This window comes from Vulpes lagopus, chromosome 2 (genome assembly GCF_018345385.1).
Source record: "Vulpes lagopus strain Blue_001 chromosome 2, ASM1834538v1, whole genome shotgun sequence".
In the NCBI taxonomy this organism is placed as follows: Eukaryota; Metazoa; Chordata; class Mammalia; order Carnivora; family Canidae; genus Vulpes; species Vulpes lagopus.
Window position 1 is genome coordinate 488078 of NC_054825.1, and position 18498 is coordinate 506575.

The 18498-nt window shown below is 67.7% G+C and overlaps 1 protein-coding gene across 1 annotated transcript; it reads right to left on the reverse strand.

Annotated features, from left to right (window-relative positions):
* Positions 1–11894: 11894 nt before the first annotated feature.
* On the reverse strand, positions 11895–18142 carry LOC121484904 (basic proline-rich protein-like). Its single transcript, XM_041744701.1, has 6 exons — positions 17905–18142; positions 15784–16035; positions 15410–15715; positions 13742–13881; positions 12697–12802; positions 11895–12031 (listed from the first exon to the last, which is right to left on the reverse strand). Exons 1-6 carry the CDS (start codon positions 18140–18142, stop codon positions 11895–11897), a joined length of 1179 nt encoding a protein of 392 aa, XP_041600635.1.
* Between the last annotated feature and the right edge of the window lie 356 nt (positions 18143–18498).

Genomic DNA, 18498 nt, shown 5'->3' on the forward strand with positions numbered 1-18498 from the left:
GCCCACAGGAACACAGGTCAACTCCTCACCACCTCTGGGGGCTCCCAGCCCAGAGACGATGGGAGGACAGACGCCTGGGGGGGGTGGGAAGGCCACAGAGGAGGGGGTTTGCGGGTCGCCGCGGCCCCCTGCTCTGTGCGGAACCCCGTGTGCTGACCCCACACGGCCTGTGCTATGCCCTGGCCTCGGAGCAGGGGTTGTAGGGCCGGGACCGGGGCCTCCTGCATCCCGAAGAGGTGGCTTCTGGGAGAAGTTACAAAGATGCATTGGGAGGCAGAGGGTGGGGCCAGCCAGCCCTGGAGGCCCCGCAGAAGCCCCCACCCTGGCCCTTGGGGCCCCGGGGAGGCACGTGCACCCGGACCTTTGTGGCCTGGATGCGGGGGGGGGGGCGCGCCCAGAATCCCAGTGTTAACCTGGTGAAGGTGGGGGTGTCCCTTTGGAATTGCTGGGCAGGCCCTCATCAGGGTGGGGGGGCACGACGGAGGCCTCTGGCAGGTGCCCTGCCCCTCACAGCCGCCCTGCCAGCCCACCTGCGGGCTGCCGGGTGCCCCGGCCTGGGGGCTGCCCCCAAGGGGCGTCTGCGGCAGGTGGGGGCGGGGGCCAGCGGGTCTGCACGTCACGCGCCTGTGAGATGGGGAAACCGAGGCACCAGCAGTGGGTGCCCCCACTGCCATGCTGCCCGGGGGGCCAGGGATAGCGGGTCCAGTGCTCGGTGTGACCATCCGCCGCCGAGAGCCTCAGACCTTCCCTCCAAGGTGACAGCGTCCTGGGCGTGGAGAAGCCGGGGCCCCACTGGGTGTGACTGTGGATGTCACAGGCGCCGGCCCCCCGCGTTGCACCCAGAGCCTCAGGGTGACCCTGGCGGTGAGTCCCTGGCCCTTCACCCTGGGCTGCGGGTGCCCTGGTTTTGGGAGCATGGGGCTGGTGTGGGAGACGGTTGTCACGCACCTGTCGTCCCTCCCAGGGCAGCAGCCTCGTCTCCTCGACAAGCGAGTGACCCCTGGACACGGGCAGCCCCGGGGACTCGGCCGGCACACCTGCCGTCTCCCGGGAAGGCCACACGGTCCGGGCTCAGGCCTCCGCGTGAAGGGCTCCCACGGCCGACGTGGGTCCGCGCTGTCCACGGGGAGGCCACGCCGACCTCGGCACGTCCAGCTCTGACCTATCTCACGCCTGAGCTGTTCGTTCAACCGAGGGAGGTTTTTTCCGTCTGGGGGAGCCTGTTTCCGACGCGGAGGTGGGCGGCTGGTGGGTTCCGCGCGGGGCGGCTGGACGGGCTGCTCTGCCTGTGTGGGGCCTGCCTGCCGGGGTGGGGTGGGGGGTGGGGGCCGGGCCCGCCCTGCTGCTCGTCCCTGCTGAACAGCCAGGGTCCTAGAGCCCTGGGTCCCCACGCCCAGGCCACATGCTCAGGGGTCGGGGTTTCTCTGCACCTGCTGCCTTCTCCCCAAACGCCGGGACCTGCAGGCGTTTGGGGAGAAGAGGAAACGGTTCAGGGGAGGCTGGTGGGCCTCGAGGTCGGCCTGAGTGACGCGGCCTGGGGATGTCATGAGGACGGAGTGGCACGGCGGGGCTCAGGGAGCTCGGGTGCCCGCTGTCCTCCGTCCCTTGCGAGTGCCCAGCCCCCACCCGCGCCCAGATGGCCTTGGAGCCCCTGGCAGGTGTGCGCTTTCCTGCGCTGCCCGGGCCCTGGGCCCGAAACAGAAGCCCCGGGAGCCTGGCCGGTGGGGGCGGGGGGCAGGACGCGGGCGCGTGCAGCCTGTCTCACCGCACACTTAGCATCCAAGCCTCACAGAGCGGAATTAAAACCAGCTCTCCCGTTGCCGTGGCAACCAGCCCCCACCCCCAGGCGTCAGTTTGAGTTTGTGCCGAGCGTTTCTAACAAAGATTTGCAGCAACAGATTCATTCTGCCCTGAAGTGAAGCCTAGTTTGAGACCAAACACACGTGTCGGGCCCCAGGGGCACCCAGGCGGCGTCCAAGCCGTGGGGCGGGGAGGCCGCGGGGAGGCCACGGGGCATTTTGCACGACTTCCCGGTGACCGTCCGTGGTTGGCGGGGAGCAGAGTGTTCAGGCCCTGCCGGAACGAGCCTGGGCGGTTTCTGCTGTGGGAGGTGTCCTGCGGGGTCTGCGCCCTCGTGCGTCTGGGCTCGGGGTCGGGGGCCGGGGGCAGGCCCACCTCGGGCTCCCCGGGACACAGGTGGGTGGCCCTCGGTGACTGAGCACCTGGGGGCCGATGGCCATTCCTCCGGTGCATCCTGATGGCCCCCCGCAGGCACGGGGGGCAGGCGGGGTGCTGAGGTCCCCGGTCACTGGTGCATGATTAGTCCTTTCTCCTTTGAAATCACATTTTTTCTTCTTCCTCGTCTTCTGGCCCCTGGGAGTGTCCTTCAGGGGTGCGTCCTGGAGCCGACGCGCTGGGATGAGGGGTCTGCGGGCCGCAGGGCTCCAGGTGGGCCGGACTCGCGGAGGGGGCGTGGGGGGGGATGCACTGGGGGCCTGCGGGCGCCGCTCCGCCTGGAGGAGGTTCGCCTACGGAGGAGGAACAGCTGGGATGCTATTCGGGACCAGGTGGGGAGGGCGGGTGTGTGAGGAATTGTCGCTGGTTCCGAGGCACTGGGGAGTCATGGTGGGTGTCGGGGAGAGAGCAGCCCTCCGCGGCGCCGGACTGTAGGTGTGCCAGGGCTTGGCTCTGGCTCCTGGGTCAGGGCTGCCGCCCGAGGCCGGTCATCGTCCTCGGGGGCCTCCTCCTGGCTCTGCTGACCCCTGTACGCCCCACGGCCGTGCTGCAGCCTGTGCCATGGTGGGCACCGCGCGGTGGGAACGCACGTCCGTCGGCCGGCCCGTCGGAGGACATGCCAGGGCTCCCTTGGGAACCGAGCACACTGCTTGCGGCGACCGGCGACCCTGTCGAGGCCCAGACCGGCCCGCGATCTGCTCGGTGCAGGTTCTCGGCGGCCGTGACCGCAGCTGCCCTGTGACCCCGAGGCCCCCGGGCTGTGCAGACGTGCACATGACGGTCCCGGGCACGCATGGGGAGGCCGGGCGCTCCACACGGCGTCGGGCCCTATAGGCCGTCCGAGCCCAGGGTGCAGCACACAGCAGAGGCCGCGGGCGGGACCCCGGAGCTGGAGACCCGGAGACTCCGAGCCCAGACCCCGGGCGGAGAGGAGGCCTGGCCCCGTCACAGGCAGCAGCCCGTGGACCCTGCGGTGGGGCGTCACCTGTGGTGCACGTGGCTCCTCTTCCCCCCTTGTCTGCGGTGGTGGTGGTGGTGGTGGTGGTGGGGGGGGGGGATTGCAGGCCCGGCGCGGGCTTTGTGGGGCGGGGGGCACATGTTCCCTCCAGACCCGGAAGTCGCGTGAGTCGTCCAGACGCTGCTCTCGTGACCGGGGCCTCCATGCGACCGTCTCTTGGTGGAACCGCTGCGCCTGCCACCGGCCCGATGGTTTTACACCAGGACCAGACGCCAACAGTGGACCGAAAGCTGATGTTCCCTGGAGGCGTTGGGCCTGCTGGACGGGGCGGCCGTCGTGGGGCTGGGTGGAGGCTGGATGCTCCCTGCCTGCGCCCCAGCTCGGGGTCCTGCTCCCAGGAGCTCCATGTGGGGAGGCAGGTGGCACTCACGCCCCCCGGGCACGCTCACCAGCCCTGCTGTCCCCGAGGTTCACGCGGCACCTCCCTGCCCTGCACCTGTGAGGCTGCAGCCCAGACAGTCCGTGATCTCCCTGCTGGTGACCCGCCCGGAGCCCTCAACCCAGCTCCAGGCTCTTGGTGCCCCTGCCCGCGTGTCCTGCCCACCTGCTCCGCCAACGTGGCCGCTGCCCCGATGCTGCCCGCCAAGGCTTCCGCACGTGAGCCAAGGCAATGTTACCAGATTGGAAGTGGTCAGGAGCAAGTCTGTCTCCACCCGGCGATTCTCTTAGAACCTGATTTGTCTGAAAATTAATACTCCCAAGTGGCTGGCTTCCATATTCCACACACGCAGGACGGTCCCACGGCGCCCGACGTCCTGGAGCAGCTGTCCCTCTCCTTGGAAAATATCCTTGGGCATAAAAGCATCTTTAATTTCTGTTTCTCAGCCATTTAGTCCCGTTTTGAGCTGCTGGAACAGCAGTGGGTGGGAACGTGCTGGACGCCTAAGAGCAGGGGCTGGTTGGGGTCACCTCCGGGTGGGCGACAGCGTGGGCACCGGTGCATGTGCCGGGGGTGGTCCACGCGGACCCCGCGGCCTCGGGACGGGAGCCCACAGCCGCGCAGGACGGGGACTGTTGTCACCTTATTCTTTTGCATCCATACTTCCACTATGACTTGCTTGACCATGTAGAGAAAAACCCCAATAAAATTGACTTAAACAATAAAAAAACAACATGACGTTTTTATGTGGCGACGTCCAGGTGTTTTCAGTTAACTCCTTGCTTGTGCTTTGGTTTGTCCCACTGTTTGCCCAGGTCACAAAGCAGGAGAGGAAAAGGTAACTAAAATTTATGACAAAGTAAAAAAAAAAAAAAAAAAAATCAAGGGATAAGGAAAAGGCAAACATTGTGATAAGTAGAAACGTCGGGGGCAAAGCTGGTGGATCCCGAGGAGGAATTCGTGAGCATGAGCGTGCGTTTACCCAAATCGGGTCCTAAGGAAGCTGCGGCGGGCGCCCCACGGGGTCTCTGGTGACACAGGGACGACGGCCGTGTGCAGGGCGGCCGTGAGGACGGGGCGCGGGCGGCCCCCCGGAACTGGGCTTTGGAGGGAAGCGCGTTGCAGGGTCCCGGGCCACAGAGCCAAGGCCCTGCTCACGGCCCCGCGCCCACGCCCCCGGTGCACCTGTCATCCGGGCAGGCACTGGCTCTGCTGCAGGTGGAGCTGCCCCCCTGCACCGCCCCCCCCCGACTTCGGGTCCTTCTCTCCCGGTCGGCGTGCTCGTCTACGCAAGCTAAGATCCTCATTAAATACTTGACCAGGACGCCCGCATGTCCCGCAGCTTCTCCCCACGGAGGCGCAGGTGAAGGAGGGACCGAGGAGACTGCAGGGGAGCGGTAGGTGGGGGGAGCGTGGCCGCGGCGGGAGGCCTGGGGAACACGGGTCCCAGCTCCCCTCTGCCCTGCACTCACCTCTGTCTGCAGACCCGGGTGTCCCCCCTGCCATCCGCGGGTGGGGCTCACGGGCCGCACTGGCCTCTCCCGTCCTCACCCCTGTGCCTGCCCCACCCAGCCCCACGCATCCGGAGGGCTGGAACCTCGCCCCTGCCCGGCCTCCGCAGAGCTGAGACCCCGAGGGCGGCCCGTGGGGCATCCCTGCTCCCGGGCGGGCAGGCGGGGGACGCTGTCTGTGGGGCGGCCCGCAGCCTTCGCCCCTGCTCAGGGGGTCGGCCCAGTGCAGGGAGCGAGACGCCCGGCCGTGCATGCGGGCTGGGGAGCGGACTGTGGGGGCTGGCGTGGGCAGGTGTCGGCCCGGCCGCCAGGTGGGAGGCCCAGCTCCCTGGGCTGGGGTGGGGGGGCGCCTCCCGCAGGGGCGGAGCGTGAGGGGCCTGGGGCTCCCAGCAGGCAGAGGCCGGGACCCCCAGGGCTGACCACACAGGCCCCGGCCATGTCCCTGGGGGTGAGGGCGCAGCTTCCCAGGGAGCCCCCGTCTCCTGCGTGGAATCCCGCCGGGCTCCGCTGTAGTCCTGTCGCCTCTGAAACGCGATATAACAAGCCGCCGTAATCCTGGTTACTAAGAGATTCGCGATGAAGCATTTTCTCCAAATGCAGTTTGGACACAGCCGGATCCATCAGGCGGGGTTGCAGGACGACTTCCAGAGCCCTCCGTCCGTGTCCACCCTGAAGGGTCCGCGGCACCGACGGGCGCGCAGGCACCTCCCCACGGCCCGGAGCGCCAGGTCGCCGCCCAGGTGGCTGCTGTACGGCCGGACGAGGTGCCTGGTGCCTGGGAGAGGCCGGCCCCCGTCCAGATGCTACGTCTCCTGACCGGGGGCTCCCGGGTGACCCCCGGGGTGGCTGGCTATGCCCCGCGGGGCGTGGGTGCGAGCGGGGCCCCTCCTCTGACCCCAGCCGTGTGCAGCCGGGCTGGGGGGCTGGTGGGAGGAGGGTCCAGAGGCCAAGACCACCCTGTGTCTGGAGTACCCCCAGGCCGGTGGCCGGCCCCTGGCTATTCCTCGCCTGGAAAAGTCGGGGACAACCCAGATGCCGTCTGGAAAGAGGATGCTAAATGGGAGATGAATTTGGAAAGCCCGATGTTCTAATTCTGTGAACGAGGGGCCACGGCTCGCAAGCTCTCGATGAGGCATAACGAGCGTGTGTGGATGTGACACTGGCCTGCGACGCCGTGAGGAGCCTCCAGGGCCCCCGACTCCGCGTGGCTCGTCCGCGTCTGGGGTCTGGGGTGCTGGCGGCTGCTCCCCGCCCTCGGGCGCTCGGCCTGGGCCCCGCTGCCTGCGGCCTTCCTGTCGGGGGCGGCCCAGCGGCGCCTCCGCTGTCCCTGAACCGGTCCCGGAGAGGAGCGCAGGCGCCCCGGGACTCTGGGTCGGAGACCCGGGCCCCGGCGAGCTCCTCCCTCCCCCACAAGCGCTCGGGTCAGCGGCCTCTCCAGAAGGGCCTCCGGCCGGGTCCCGAGCCCTCTGCACCTGGACGTCCCGCCTCGGGAGGCGTCCTCCGGGGGGGGGGGGGCAGGAACCGGCCTGTGCCTGGACGCGGGGAGGGGGAGGCCTGCTTCCAGGTCAACGGCTCCTCGGGCGGTGGCCGGGCCGTCCTCCCACTCGTCCTCCACCCGCCGCTCACTCCGGGTCCAGCCTCTCCTCCCACGGGGCCTTGTCAGAGCCCGAGCCCCCAGGCCAAACCCGCACATGCCTGCTTGGGGGTGACTTGAATTCCCTCAGAGACCACGTTCCTGCCGGCCGCCTCTCCCAGCTCCACGCCCGCTGCCCCCTTCCCGGCTCCCCCGCACGCCGCCCACGCTCCCCCCTCAGGCCTCCATGGCGCCTCCATCCTCTCCCCTCCCCTGCGGTGACCAGACTGCCCCGGACACTCAGAGGCAAAGGCCCCACTGGTCACGAGAGAGAGAGGGACAGAGGGACAGAGGGACAGAGGGACAGGGAGACGGGGCGACAGAGGCCTGGGGTGGGTAGCGGGCGGGAAGGCTGCCCGGACCTGCTGACCCTGGGGGAAGAGCCTGGAGCCCGAGGCGCCCGGGAGCAGCTGGAAGGCCCGTCGGAGAAGCCGCCCTCGTGCTGACCACCCACTCCTGGGTGGCTGCCCGGGGTCACAGCGGCCTCGGGGACCCTGGGGGCCCGGGCTCGGGTCTCTCAGGGACATCTGCTCGGGCCGAGCTGAGGTCGGTGCGTGTCTGGGCGGCTCCCGGGGGCCCGTGCGTCTGTCCCCGGCGTCTGCCCAACCCGTGCTCACTGGCCCGTGTCCCTCCGCCCAGGCCACCGCCAAGCTGCGTGCTCTCGGCGACAAGGGGTCTCGCGCGATGTTTCTTGGCAGCCCGCGCCCGGTTCCCGGTACGTGGTTTCTGTGGTGATGCGTCCCTCCTGGCGGGGTGCACCCGCGTGGAGGGCAGGCCGCCCGAGAGATGGGAGGTCCCCCACGTGGTCTGCAGAGCTCGCAGACCCCGGAGGAAACGGCCACCCCTGGGCCGCGGAGCAGCCTCGAGCCCGAGTCCAGGGCCGGCCAACTACCTGCAGGACGAGCAAGCTGCGGGGCCTCCCGGAGGAGGCGGCCTCGGGCAGCGCTTGAGGGATGACCGGCAGCCGCCTGTGGGGAGAGATGGCGGCAGCGGGTGGGGAGCGGGCGGGCGTGCTGGGGGGACGCCGCAGGGACAGGGCAGGGCCTCGGAGGCACCGGGACGCGGGCAGGGGACCCTTCCTCCAGGTGCGCCCCGGGGCCACTCGTCCCTCAGCCCGCCCTGCCTGTGCCCGGGGCCTCCGCTCCCACCGCACCCACAGCCGCTCGACCACCCCCGGCGGCGGGTCCGCGCTCTGCTCCGGGTGGTGGAGGTGCCCTTGGGCACACAGTTAAACCACCAAGTACGTCCACGGGGGACGTCACAGGCATTTCCATTCCTCGATTTCGGGTCAGCAAACGTCTGTGGAGGTCTCAGGCGGTAGAGGGTGCGGGTGGAGGGTGTGGGTGGAGGGTGCAGTCTCCTCTGACCCCCGTCACCCCCCCATCCCGTGCCCCCGCGGTTAGGTAGGGCAGAGCCATGGGGTGCGGTCATGGGTCACGTCCCTGTGCTGAGTCCCCGCCGTGTTGCCCTGTAACCCAGGTCGCTGACCTGGGAATGACCCGGATACATGAGCGATTCACCTGCAGGTCGGGCAGGCGTTGGTCACCCCGACCTGGGGCAGCGTCAGGCCCGCGGTGCTGCTGTGGGCACGTGTGTCACGGGGTCATGTGTGATGATTGGGGCGTGGGTGCCCCCCCATCCTGCCGGACAGTCCATGAGCGGGACGGCACAGGTGCAGCTCCAAGGTGATCCCAGACGGGGCCGTGGGCAGGTGTGTGCAGGTCGCACCCTGGACCTAGAGGGTCGCGGTGGCTGCTCCTCCCAGCGTCAGGACTGCTCCCCCCATACCCCCCCCGTCAGGGCTGGTCCCTCCACCCCTGCGCCCCCGCCCGTCCTTGTCACTCCAGCCCCCGCCCTGTCCAGCCCTGGCGAGCCCCAGCCTGTGGGAAGTGGTGACGGTCTCTGCTGTGACCCAGATCACGCGGGGCGGGGACCCCACTCCTGACGGCCGGCGAGGAGCACGTGTGGACTTGGCCTGTGCCCCCTCCTCAGGTCCCGGGAGGTCAGGACCCGGCGTGACCCCCGGAGGGGCCCCGTGTGGCTTCCTGGGGGAAGCTGGCCCCGGTCGTCCTCCTGAGGCCTCTGCTGGACACGGTTCTGAGATGCTTCCTGGGGCGGGGCCCCCCCACCTCAAGGCGCCACGCCCCTGGAGGGCCCCGCGTGGAGGGCCGGCCTCCCCCCCCACCCGTGACCCTGACGCCTGGCAGAGCTGCGCCCCGGAAGCAAGTGTGCCGGGTCCCCCCGCCCCGGCTCCCCCCGCCCCGGCTCCCCCAACGTGGGACCGTGACCCCAGACCCCGCCCCTCTGCCCCCAGGGGCGGTGCCCGTGGCCCTCGCCTCTGCGTCGCCTGCATGTTTGCCTGTTTCTCGGGTGACAGCCGTCCTGGCCGCAGTCCCGCGTGTCCGCGATGGCCTTGTTCCGCGGGAAGCGGTGCCCGCAGCAGCCCGCAGGGACGGACAGATGGCGGGCGCAGACGTGGGCACCTGTGTCAGGGACAGAGAAGGGGACAGACTCCGCAGGCTGGGGCGGGTGGCCAGCAGCGCTGAGTCCCGGGGTCAGACCTGGGCGGCCGCTTGGTGTAGATGCCGCGGCGCGGGGCCTCGGCCACAAGTTCCGGTTCAGCAGGTCCGGGTCGGGACCGACACTGACCTTACGAACCCGGTTTGTGTGGGTTTCCGGCTCCGTCACGGCGGAGGCTCCTAGGCAGCCGGTCACTTGGCGGCTCGGGGGTCAACGGGCCGAGCGGGTGGGGCCTGAAGGTTCCCTGGAGGTCGCGGCCTGAGGCAGTCCCCCCCGTGCCCCCTGCGTGGAGCCCGATCCTGAGGGCGGCCCTGCCCTGGGCACAGGCGGTGGGGGTCCCTCCGGCCCGGGGACGGGACACTGGCTTCTGTGGGGACGCTGCCGGCTGTGCCGTCGGGTCCTGTGCGGCGAGCCCCACGGGCAGGGCTGCAGCGGCTCCGACACAGGTCCTCCGAGGCGTGGGTGCGGCAGGAGTCGGCCGTGGGCAGGCCGGTCAGGGCGGGCAGCGTCTGTGGGGGGAGCCCAGTGGGCGTGCATCTGTCCCCAGCCCGCTGTCCCCACCCGAGCTGACCCCATGGCTGTGACAGCCCGTTGCCCGCCTGCCTGACGGCCCCCCCACCCCCTGCTTCCGGAGCCCGGCTGTTGGGGTGTGCGGGGTCAGGACACTCAGGGGGCCCGGGGCTGTGGCTGTGGGGTCACCTACGGGGTCGGGCAGGAAACGCGGCTCCGAGCCACCGGCAGTGCGTTGTCCTCACCCAGCGGCCTCTTCGTCGTTTCCTTAAAATGACAAAACTGAGGACAGAGCCGGGGGCGCGGGGGCCTGGGAGCCCCGCAGAGCAGTCAGGGAGCCGGGGCAGCGGGCGGCGGCCGGCCTGGGGGCTCGAGGCCCACGGCCCGACGTCACAACACGCTGGTGAGCAGCTCCGTCAGCACTTGTCAATGTTCTTCTTTTTTCTAAAGATTTTATTTACTTACTCATGAGAGACACAGAGAGAGGCAGAGACCCAGGCGGAGGGAGAAGCAGGCTCCATGCAGGGAGCCCGACGCGGGACTCGATCCCGGGGTCCTGGATGGCGACCTGAGCCGAGGGCACATGCATCACCCCCCGAGCCCCCGGGCTCCCCAAATGTCAGCATCTGCGTCACAGTCTCTCTACAGTATTTTCACACACACACAGGTGAGCAACACACTGACGCCTGTGGGAGAGGTCGGGGCACAAATCCAGAGAAGCTGCCCAGGACCCAGGGGCCGGGCGTCTGGTGACGGTGGGGGGGCGAGTGGCCACGGCAGAGCCGGACACACTGGGTCCCTGCGGGCCTCGTACAGCTGGGGTCGGGCCTGGTGCCTGGGCTGCCTGGGGGGGGCGCGCAGCGTCCGCAGGGCGGGAAGCTCGAGGCCCGCAGGAGCCCAGGCGGGAGAACAGGAGTCAGACGGGCTGCAGAGAACTGTGCTCCTGGAGGGGGACGCCTGGGTGTCACCTGGGGGGATACATAGGGGTCACCTGAGAGTCACCTGGGGGTCACCTGGAGGGGGATACATGGGGGTCACCTGGAGGGATAGATGGAGGTCACTTGGGGGGATAGATGGGGGTCACTTGGGAGGTTACCTGGAGGGGGAGCTTGGAGGTGGCCTGGAGGGGGATAACTGGGGATCACTTGGAGAGTCACTTGTGGGTTACCTGGGGGTCACCTGGAAGGGGATACCTGGGGGTCACCTGTGGGTCACCTGGGAGGTCACCTGGAGGGAGACACCTGGGGGTCACCTGGAGAGTCACCTGGGGGTCACCTGGAGGGGGATACCTGGGGGTCGGGTGGAGAGCCTGGGGGCTCCTGCAGGGGTCTCCCAGGGGATGAACCGCGTCTCCCCAAGGACGGCTCCGTGCTGCCCACAGAGCTCTGCTCACCCCTCTGGACTGACCTCCCAAGGACGAAGGCAGCCCTGTGCCGACACACGAACTGTCTGGCTCTGGGTGACCTGTGTCCTCAGGTGCCACTTCCGACCTGGTCCCCGAGCCGTGGCTCCCCGTGGCTCCTTCCCGCCCGCTCTCGGACGCCGCACTCATCCGTGATCCAACTGCGTTGCTGCAAATTCCATTAGTCCTGGTGCTGAGCTGCAATACGAAGACTTTAAGAAATTAATTTCAAGTTTTTTCCCTTGATTTGTACTTGATTTGCTAAAGCAGTTTTCATTTGAAGATGCTCTCTTCTCATTAAAAGAGCAAAGCCAAAAAAAAGAGAAAGGGCTACGTGTGTCTGTGACGGGACTACACCTGTGGCGGGGCGGGCACGCGCGGCGGGTGGGCAGCCAGAGGGGACGGCGGCCGCAGCCCCTGCAGGACCCCGCGGCCCGGCTGCGTGGACGGCAGCCGTACTCAGCGCAGTCACTAGCAGATTCCACCGGCGGCTTTCAGGGGTCTGAGGGCCCCTCCCGTGGGCGCGCGACGAGGCGCAGGGGCGATCGGGTGAGGCAGCGTCCCCTCCGCCAGGGCCCCGGGCTGCGCGGCAGGGAGAGCCTCACTGGGGGCCAGGCCAGCGGCCATCGCGCTGCCCCAGGTGCACCTGTGTGCCGTGTCCAGCGCCGCCACCACGTGCCCCCGCGTTAGCAAGCGGCCCGGACGGCCAGGGAGCCGGTGGCACGTGGGGGGAGCTCGGGCTCAGCGGCAGCTCCGCAGGGCCAGGAGGGGACGGGGCCCTGTGCCTGCAGCGCCAGCCCCGCGTCACCTCCCCCTCGGTCAGCTGCCCCAGAGGACGGTGGCAGGCGGGGGCGGGAGCGCATCTGTCCCCGAGGTTCCTTCAAGGCCATGGCTGGCTCAGCCAGGGCATCGCTGCAGCGGGGGTGGGGCTAACCCTAACTCCCACCCTAACCCCAACCCCAACCCTAACCCTAACCCCTCCCCGAAGGGAGGACGCTGTGCCAGAGGCACCCCCGTGAGTCCCCGACCCACACCCTGCCATGGGCAGCACCGAGACGAGGCCCCAAAGGGGAAAGGGGCCGTGGTCCTGGAAGCGCTTCCGCTGGGTCCGCGGGGGGCAGGGCTGCGGGCGGCATGTGGTGGGGACGGCAGATGCGTCCGGAGCCGAGCCGGGCAGACCACGGGGCCGCGACGCATCTTTTCAGAAAATACGTCCCACTCGAGGCTGGGTGACGGCCACTTTGTCCTGGGGGTTTTCTTTCTCTGAGTTTTTATTTATTTTATTTATTTTTTAAAAAAGATTTATTTACTTATGAGAGAGAGAGACAGAGACAGAGAGAGGCAGAGACACAGGCAGAGGGAGAAGCAGGCTCCACGCAGGGAGCCCGACGCGGGACTCGATTCCGGGACTCCAGGATCAGGCCCTGAGCCAACGGCAGGCGCCAAACTGCTGAGCCCCCCGGGGATCCCCTTTCTCTGAGTTTTTACCTGAGACGCGTTCCTCGGAGTGGCCCAGACACTCCGGGTCGTGGGCGCCCGGTGGCCCCTCCCGCGTGCAGTGAGGGCAGCTGCTGCTCGTGGGCCCGGCGCCCGGCTGGGAGTGAAGAAACCCCACACCCCCGCCCCCGTGAGTGGGCCCAGGCCTAACCCTGAGGCAGCCCATCCAGGCGCCTCCCATGAATTCAAGCAACAAAAACATTCTGTTTTTCCGAGATAAGAAAACTATCCCCCCCTCGCCCTGACTGGAAAAGTCCCTGAATGTGGTCGTGTTGACCTTCAAAGAAGTCAATCACGTCATAACCCGAATGCTATGCGACTCCCGCGGTTTTTTGCCTTTAAAAGATGCCTGTAATTGCCAGTCGGGGCTCTGCCACCTCGGAGGCGGGGGCCCGTTTGCGCAAACGTCCAATAAACCCTCTTGCTTGTTGCATCTGCCTGTCTGGGGTCTGAGTCTCTGGGGTGTCCACCGGGACACGTTGGCCCCCGTGAGCCAGGGTCCAACAGGAGGGCGAGGTCACAGGCAGGCGACCTGGAGCCACGGGGGGGCGGCTGTGGCGGGGACGGGCAGTGACGGGGGCGCCCTGCACCCTGGCGTCCGGGTGTCATGCTCACGACGGCAGCACCGAGGACCAGCAGAGCAGTGGCTGCTTGGGGTCGCTCCAGGAGTCCGGGGGCCCAACCTCGGGCCGTGTCAGGGTGAGGGCAGGACCCGCTGCCCCAGGTGCCCGCGGAGGCAGAAATGTCTCGTGAGTAAATCGGAGAACATCCCAAGGCAGGAAAATCTGTGTTGCTCACTACAAAGGGCTGAGGAGTCCCGGCGAGGCGCGTCATCCCTACGCGTCTGAGCTGGGTCAGGGGGGCGGTGTGCCCCCAGCCTCGGAGCAGCCTGGCCGCTGGCACGGGCATGGGGCACGGGCAGGGTTAGGGGGCAGGGGGCAGGGTTGGGGGCAGGAGCAGGGGGCACAGGCAGGGGGAGGGGGCAGGGGCAAGGGGCAGGGACAGGGGGCAGGGGCAGGGGCACGGGCAGCCATACAGTGTCACAGCCTTGAGGGTGGATGTGGCCCCAGGCTGCCGCGGGCCAGGGAGGGACCCCGCTGAGCGTAGCACCTGCAGCCCCGTCCGTCTCGGGGTCCCGCGTCTCAGGAGGTGCCGGGCGGCAGCTGGCCCGAGGGTCTGGAGGCCAGTGGAGGCCTGGGGCCGTGAGGGCCTCAGAGGACCCGGCGTCTGCAGAGGACGTCGGTCCCCATGGCAGGGACGTCCAGAGGCAGGGCTGGAGGCCCCGCTGGAAGCCCGGCTGGCGTCTACGCGTGTCCACCACGTCCCCAAGGCCTCAGTCCAGCAGCCACGGACGTCTTTGCTTCCTTGACCCCAGTGGTGTGCCAAGGACACGACCACGCGGCTCCTGCAGCTCCAGCCCCGGGGACGACTGATTAATCACAATATGCAAATGGCTCATTAAAAAAATCCATCACCCGGGACGGTTAGATTCATTATTCAGGGCCGAGGTGTGCACAGAATTCCTGATGACCCCGCGAGCCAGGGCCCAGCGCGGTCGGTGGAGACGAAACGACCTGCGGGGTGGGGGGACACTGCTGCGCCCCGCCCGGCTCCCTCCCCCACGTCTCCCCAGATCACCAGGACCCAGGGCCCGAGCAGGGGGGTGGGGGGCTGGTCAGCGGGTCCAGGAGGAAATGGGGTGGGCCAGAGGCCGGTGCTGTCAGCTGGCCTGTCCAGGAAGGAAACGGGGTTCTGGCGTCTGCGCTGCCCCCCAGCCCGCCCCCAGGACCAACCCCCGGGCCCCTGGCTGCCTCTGCTCCCCCCGCCCCCTGCAATCCCGGCTGGGAGCACTGAGTCCCCTGTGACCTGTCCCCCGGGCTCCGTCCCGCAGGGACACTTGGAAGCTCCCGTCCGCGGCCGCACCCAGAGACCAGAGCATGGGCCTGTGAGGGAAGCGGCGCTGCGCGTCCCCGTGAGAGGAGCCACGTGGGTCCCCAGGTCCCTGCGCCGTCCTGGCTTCATTCCCGGGCCAGCTGGGGCCTCCTGATGGGCCGGAGGTGGGGGTGGCCGCCCTAGGGTCAGAGGGGCGCGGGCGGGCGGGCAGGGCAACAGCTTCTCCTTGGACCCGGCAGGAGGGCAGGGGGGCAGGAGCAGCCCCTCCCCGCACCCCCTCCTCCCTGGCGGGAGGGTCAGCTGGCCCCGGAGGGGCTCGGCAGGCGGGCTTTGGGCCTGGCTCGGCTCCAGGCTCCGGGGCCACAGGTCACAGCTTCTTGCGTGGGCTCCCTGGGGTGGTCCTAGCAGATGGCCGTACACGGGGCCCGCGGCCCGAAATCGAGGTGTCGGCAGGGCTGCGCCCCCCGCAGGCTCTGGGGGTCGGAGCGACTTTCCCCGACCTCCCTGCGTGACCCCATCTCTCCCCTCCCGTCCCGTGTCAGGACCCTTGCCAGTGGACGTGGGTCCATCTGGACCACCCGGGGCGGTCACCTGTCGAGGTCTTCAGCTGGTGTCTGTGAAAGACCGTCTTCCGGAGGTGGCCACACGCACAGGTGTCGGGCGTTCACACGCGGGAGACCCTTCGGCCCGGGGACCCGCAGCCCAGGGCACAGGGGCGAGGGCTCGGCAGCGTGGCTGCGTGGGCGGGAGCGCGAGGGCCCCGGGGACCCCTGCTGGGGGCCAGCGTCACCTGCCGCAGAGGGGCCGTTACCTGGGCTCTGAGAGCTGAGCCGCAGCGCAGGGGCGCAGGGACCGAGCTTCGTCACCCTCCTCTCGGGCTCCGGGCCGCGGGAGAGCGGGTGGTCCGGGGGGCCTGGAGCGGGCGGCGGAGTCCTCAGAGCCCGAACCCCGAGATCCAGGCTTTCAGGCCTTACTTTTGCACCCGAGGCCGGCGCGATCCCCCGCTGGCAGGTGCGCGGAGCTGGGGCTCGGCTCACCGCCCCCGGGCAGGGTTCCTGGGCCCCCTTGCGCACCCGCGTCGGGAAGGCCTTTCCCCGCTCCCTCCGGCCAAGGCCGCCTGCGGGGGTCACGGAGCGCCCGGCACACGGAGGCCTCAAATCCGGGGCCCAATCAGCTGGGACGCACCGGGAGGCCCTTCGTCAGGCGGCCCGGCTCCGGCACCCGTCACCCCGGAGGACAGGAAGGACGTCCGACAAGACAGCAAGACGACCTTGGCATCCGCCCCACAGGGCTTCTGTGACCCGCCCGTGGACGGGGGAGGGTGGTGACGCGGGCACGGCCACACGTGGGCGCTCGCTGGCTCTCGGCGGCGCGCCAGGCCTAGTCCCGGGGGTCCTTCTGTCAGGGGCGCCTTGGCTGAGCCTGTTCGTGCAGACCCTGGGGGGGGGGGGAACCCGCGTCCTAGGTCCTCACGACAACCAGGGAGCCGGAAGGCCTTCCCTCAGCTCAGAAACACGAGGACGCCTGGGGGCGCTCCTGCCTCCCGAGGTTCGGGTTCAGTATTTCTGCCATAATTGTCTCGTTCAACGACTTCACTATTTATTTAGAGTTTATTTTGGACCTGAAATTTTATTTTTCTTAGAGAAAGAAAACGCTCCCAAGTGTTTTCTACTTACTGTCCCAACCTGGGAGCGGGCCACGCGGATTGAAGTATATGATGGAGCATCGGGGTTTAGGCTCACTATGATTTTATATTTTTTAATTTTTATTTTTTAAAACATTTATTTATTCATGAGAGACACACAGAGAGAGACAGGGACACAGGCAGAGGGAGAAGCAGGCTCCCTGCAGGGATCCTGACGCGGGACTCGATCCCGGGACCCCGGGATCACACCCCGAGCCGAAGGCAGATGCTCAACCCCTGAGCCCCCCGGGTGTCCTGACTCACTGTGACTTTAAACGTTACGTGCTGACCGAAATGGAAAGTTCATCATGAAGGGTTTCCCTAAAAATACTCCAGAACTGCATTTACTTGGGACGAGATTCATTAAACATGTATTAGGTTTTATGAAACGCTGCGTTCTGAGCTCTCACTTCGGGTAAAGGATCCTCCTCCCTCATCCGCATGTATTTTAAACATTAACGTGTTTCTTAAAATGATGTTTTCTCTACAAAACAAAACTGTGTGTAGCCTTTTAAACATCCGTATCCTATATAATCCTTAAAACTTCCTTCTCGGATGCTCAGCCTGGCACTTTCCCTGCAAACACGACGGTTTGTGGAGGCAACAGCTTCATTTCGATGCGCGGGGGCCCCTAGTGCCCGGCAGCCGTGACGTCGCGTCTCTCACAGAATCATCATCTCTTTTGGGCTAAAACACAGCCGCTGGGAAGGGGGGGCAGATGCCACGGGTCACTTCTGTTCACGGAGGAAAGGGGTCCCCCTCCACCCCCCGGCCAGAGCAGCACAGAGGGTGGAGTCTGCCTGTGCCAGTCTTGGGGGGGCGGGGAGTGGAGGAGCCGAAACCAGATGCCGTCCTCCCAGGCTGAGTCCTCGGCACCGCGGTCTGACACCACTCTGACCCCCGCTGTGACCCTGCTGTGACCCCGCTGTGACCCCACTCTGTCTCCTGCTGTGACCCCGCTGACCCACTCTGAACCCCTCTGTGACCCTGCTGTGACCCCACTTTGACCTGCTGTGACCCTGCTGACCCCACTCTGACCCCTTCTGTGACCCTGCTGTGACCCCACTCTGACCCCTGCTGTGACCCTGTTCTGACCCCCGCTGTGACCCCAATCTGACCCCCACTCTGACCCATGCTGTGACCCCCGCTGACCCTAGTCTGACCCCCTCTGTGACACCAAGGACAGGAGCGGTCGTCACCTGGAGGCGCAGCTGCGGGGCCCTGAACACAGGTTGGTGCGGAGACAGGCCTGATGGTGCCCTGTCCTGCTTGGGGGCCCTGGGGGGCAGGGTCGTGGGGCTGTGACCTGGGCTGATGCAGCCCCGCCCACAAGGACCCCACACTCTGCTGTTGCTGTCCCGAAATTCTCGGCACTTTTTCAACAAGGACCCTACGTGTCCAACTTGTACCGGACCTTGAAAACCAGGTGTCCAGCCCTACGTGTGGCCTTGGGGCCTGTCCTCCGGCCATAAGGGCAGGCGGTGAAGGGACACGGGGGGCGTCCTGCATCCTCGATGGGGCTCCTCCCGGGGGCCGGCCACCCTGCCAGCCCCGTCACTGCCCGAGGAATGTGGGCTGCAGTGGGCGTGAGGATGCTCGGAGCCCCCCACCCTGCCAGGCACCCGGGGCCAGGGTCCTGTCTTCCCTGGGGCAGCCCCTGCGTGGGTCAGCGGGGAGGGCGGGTGACCCCGCGCCCTGGATGCCCTCGCAGTCCAAACGCCGGGGGGGAGGTGGCTGGCGTCCTGGAGCCGCGTGGTCAGGGCCTCGTGGGGCCGTCCCTGGGACGGGGCAGCCCCGGGGTGTCAGGTGGGGGCCTCGGGACTCCTCTGCGAGGTCCGGGGACGTGGACTCTGGGGGCATGTGCGTCGGAGCAGGTGCACGCGTGTCAGCCCGGCCTCTGTAGGGCTGAGCGTGTCCTCACCCTCGCCCCCGCCGCCCGCACTGGAAGATGTCTGGTTGCCACGGCTACTTTCACGCACAAGTCGCGCAGGCCCAGTTGTCAAAAACGGTCCCTACGTCTAGGCTGTTCAACTCCATTAGCCACGGAGAATTGTCAGCGTGACCCAACACGTGTGTTGCATCGGCGCGTTTTAACGGGAGGTTCCTTCGTGTTTGCTCCAAGGCAAAAACGATTCTTTAGAAACCTCCCTTAAAAGTACTTTGGGAGGGGATCCCTGGGTGGCGCAGCGGTTTGGCGCCTGCCTTTGGCCCAGGGC

What these genes read in the sequence shown, in the direction of transcription:
- LOC121484904 (XM_041744701.1), bottom strand. Translation starts at nt 18,142, where the DNA reads ATGCCCCCAGAGTCCACGTCCCCGGACCTCGCAGAGGAGTCCCGAGGC. An exon ending in AGACAGGACCCTGGCCCCGG is followed by an intron (nt 16,036 to 17,904) that starts GTGCCTGGCAGG and finishes CCCCCCCCCCAG; the next exon opens with GGTCTGCACGAACAGGCTCA. An exon ending in GCCTGACGAAGGGCCTCCCG is followed by an intron (nt 15,716 to 15,783) that starts GTGCGTCCCAGC and finishes TGACCCCCGCAG; the next exon opens with GCGGCCTTGGCCGGAGGGAG.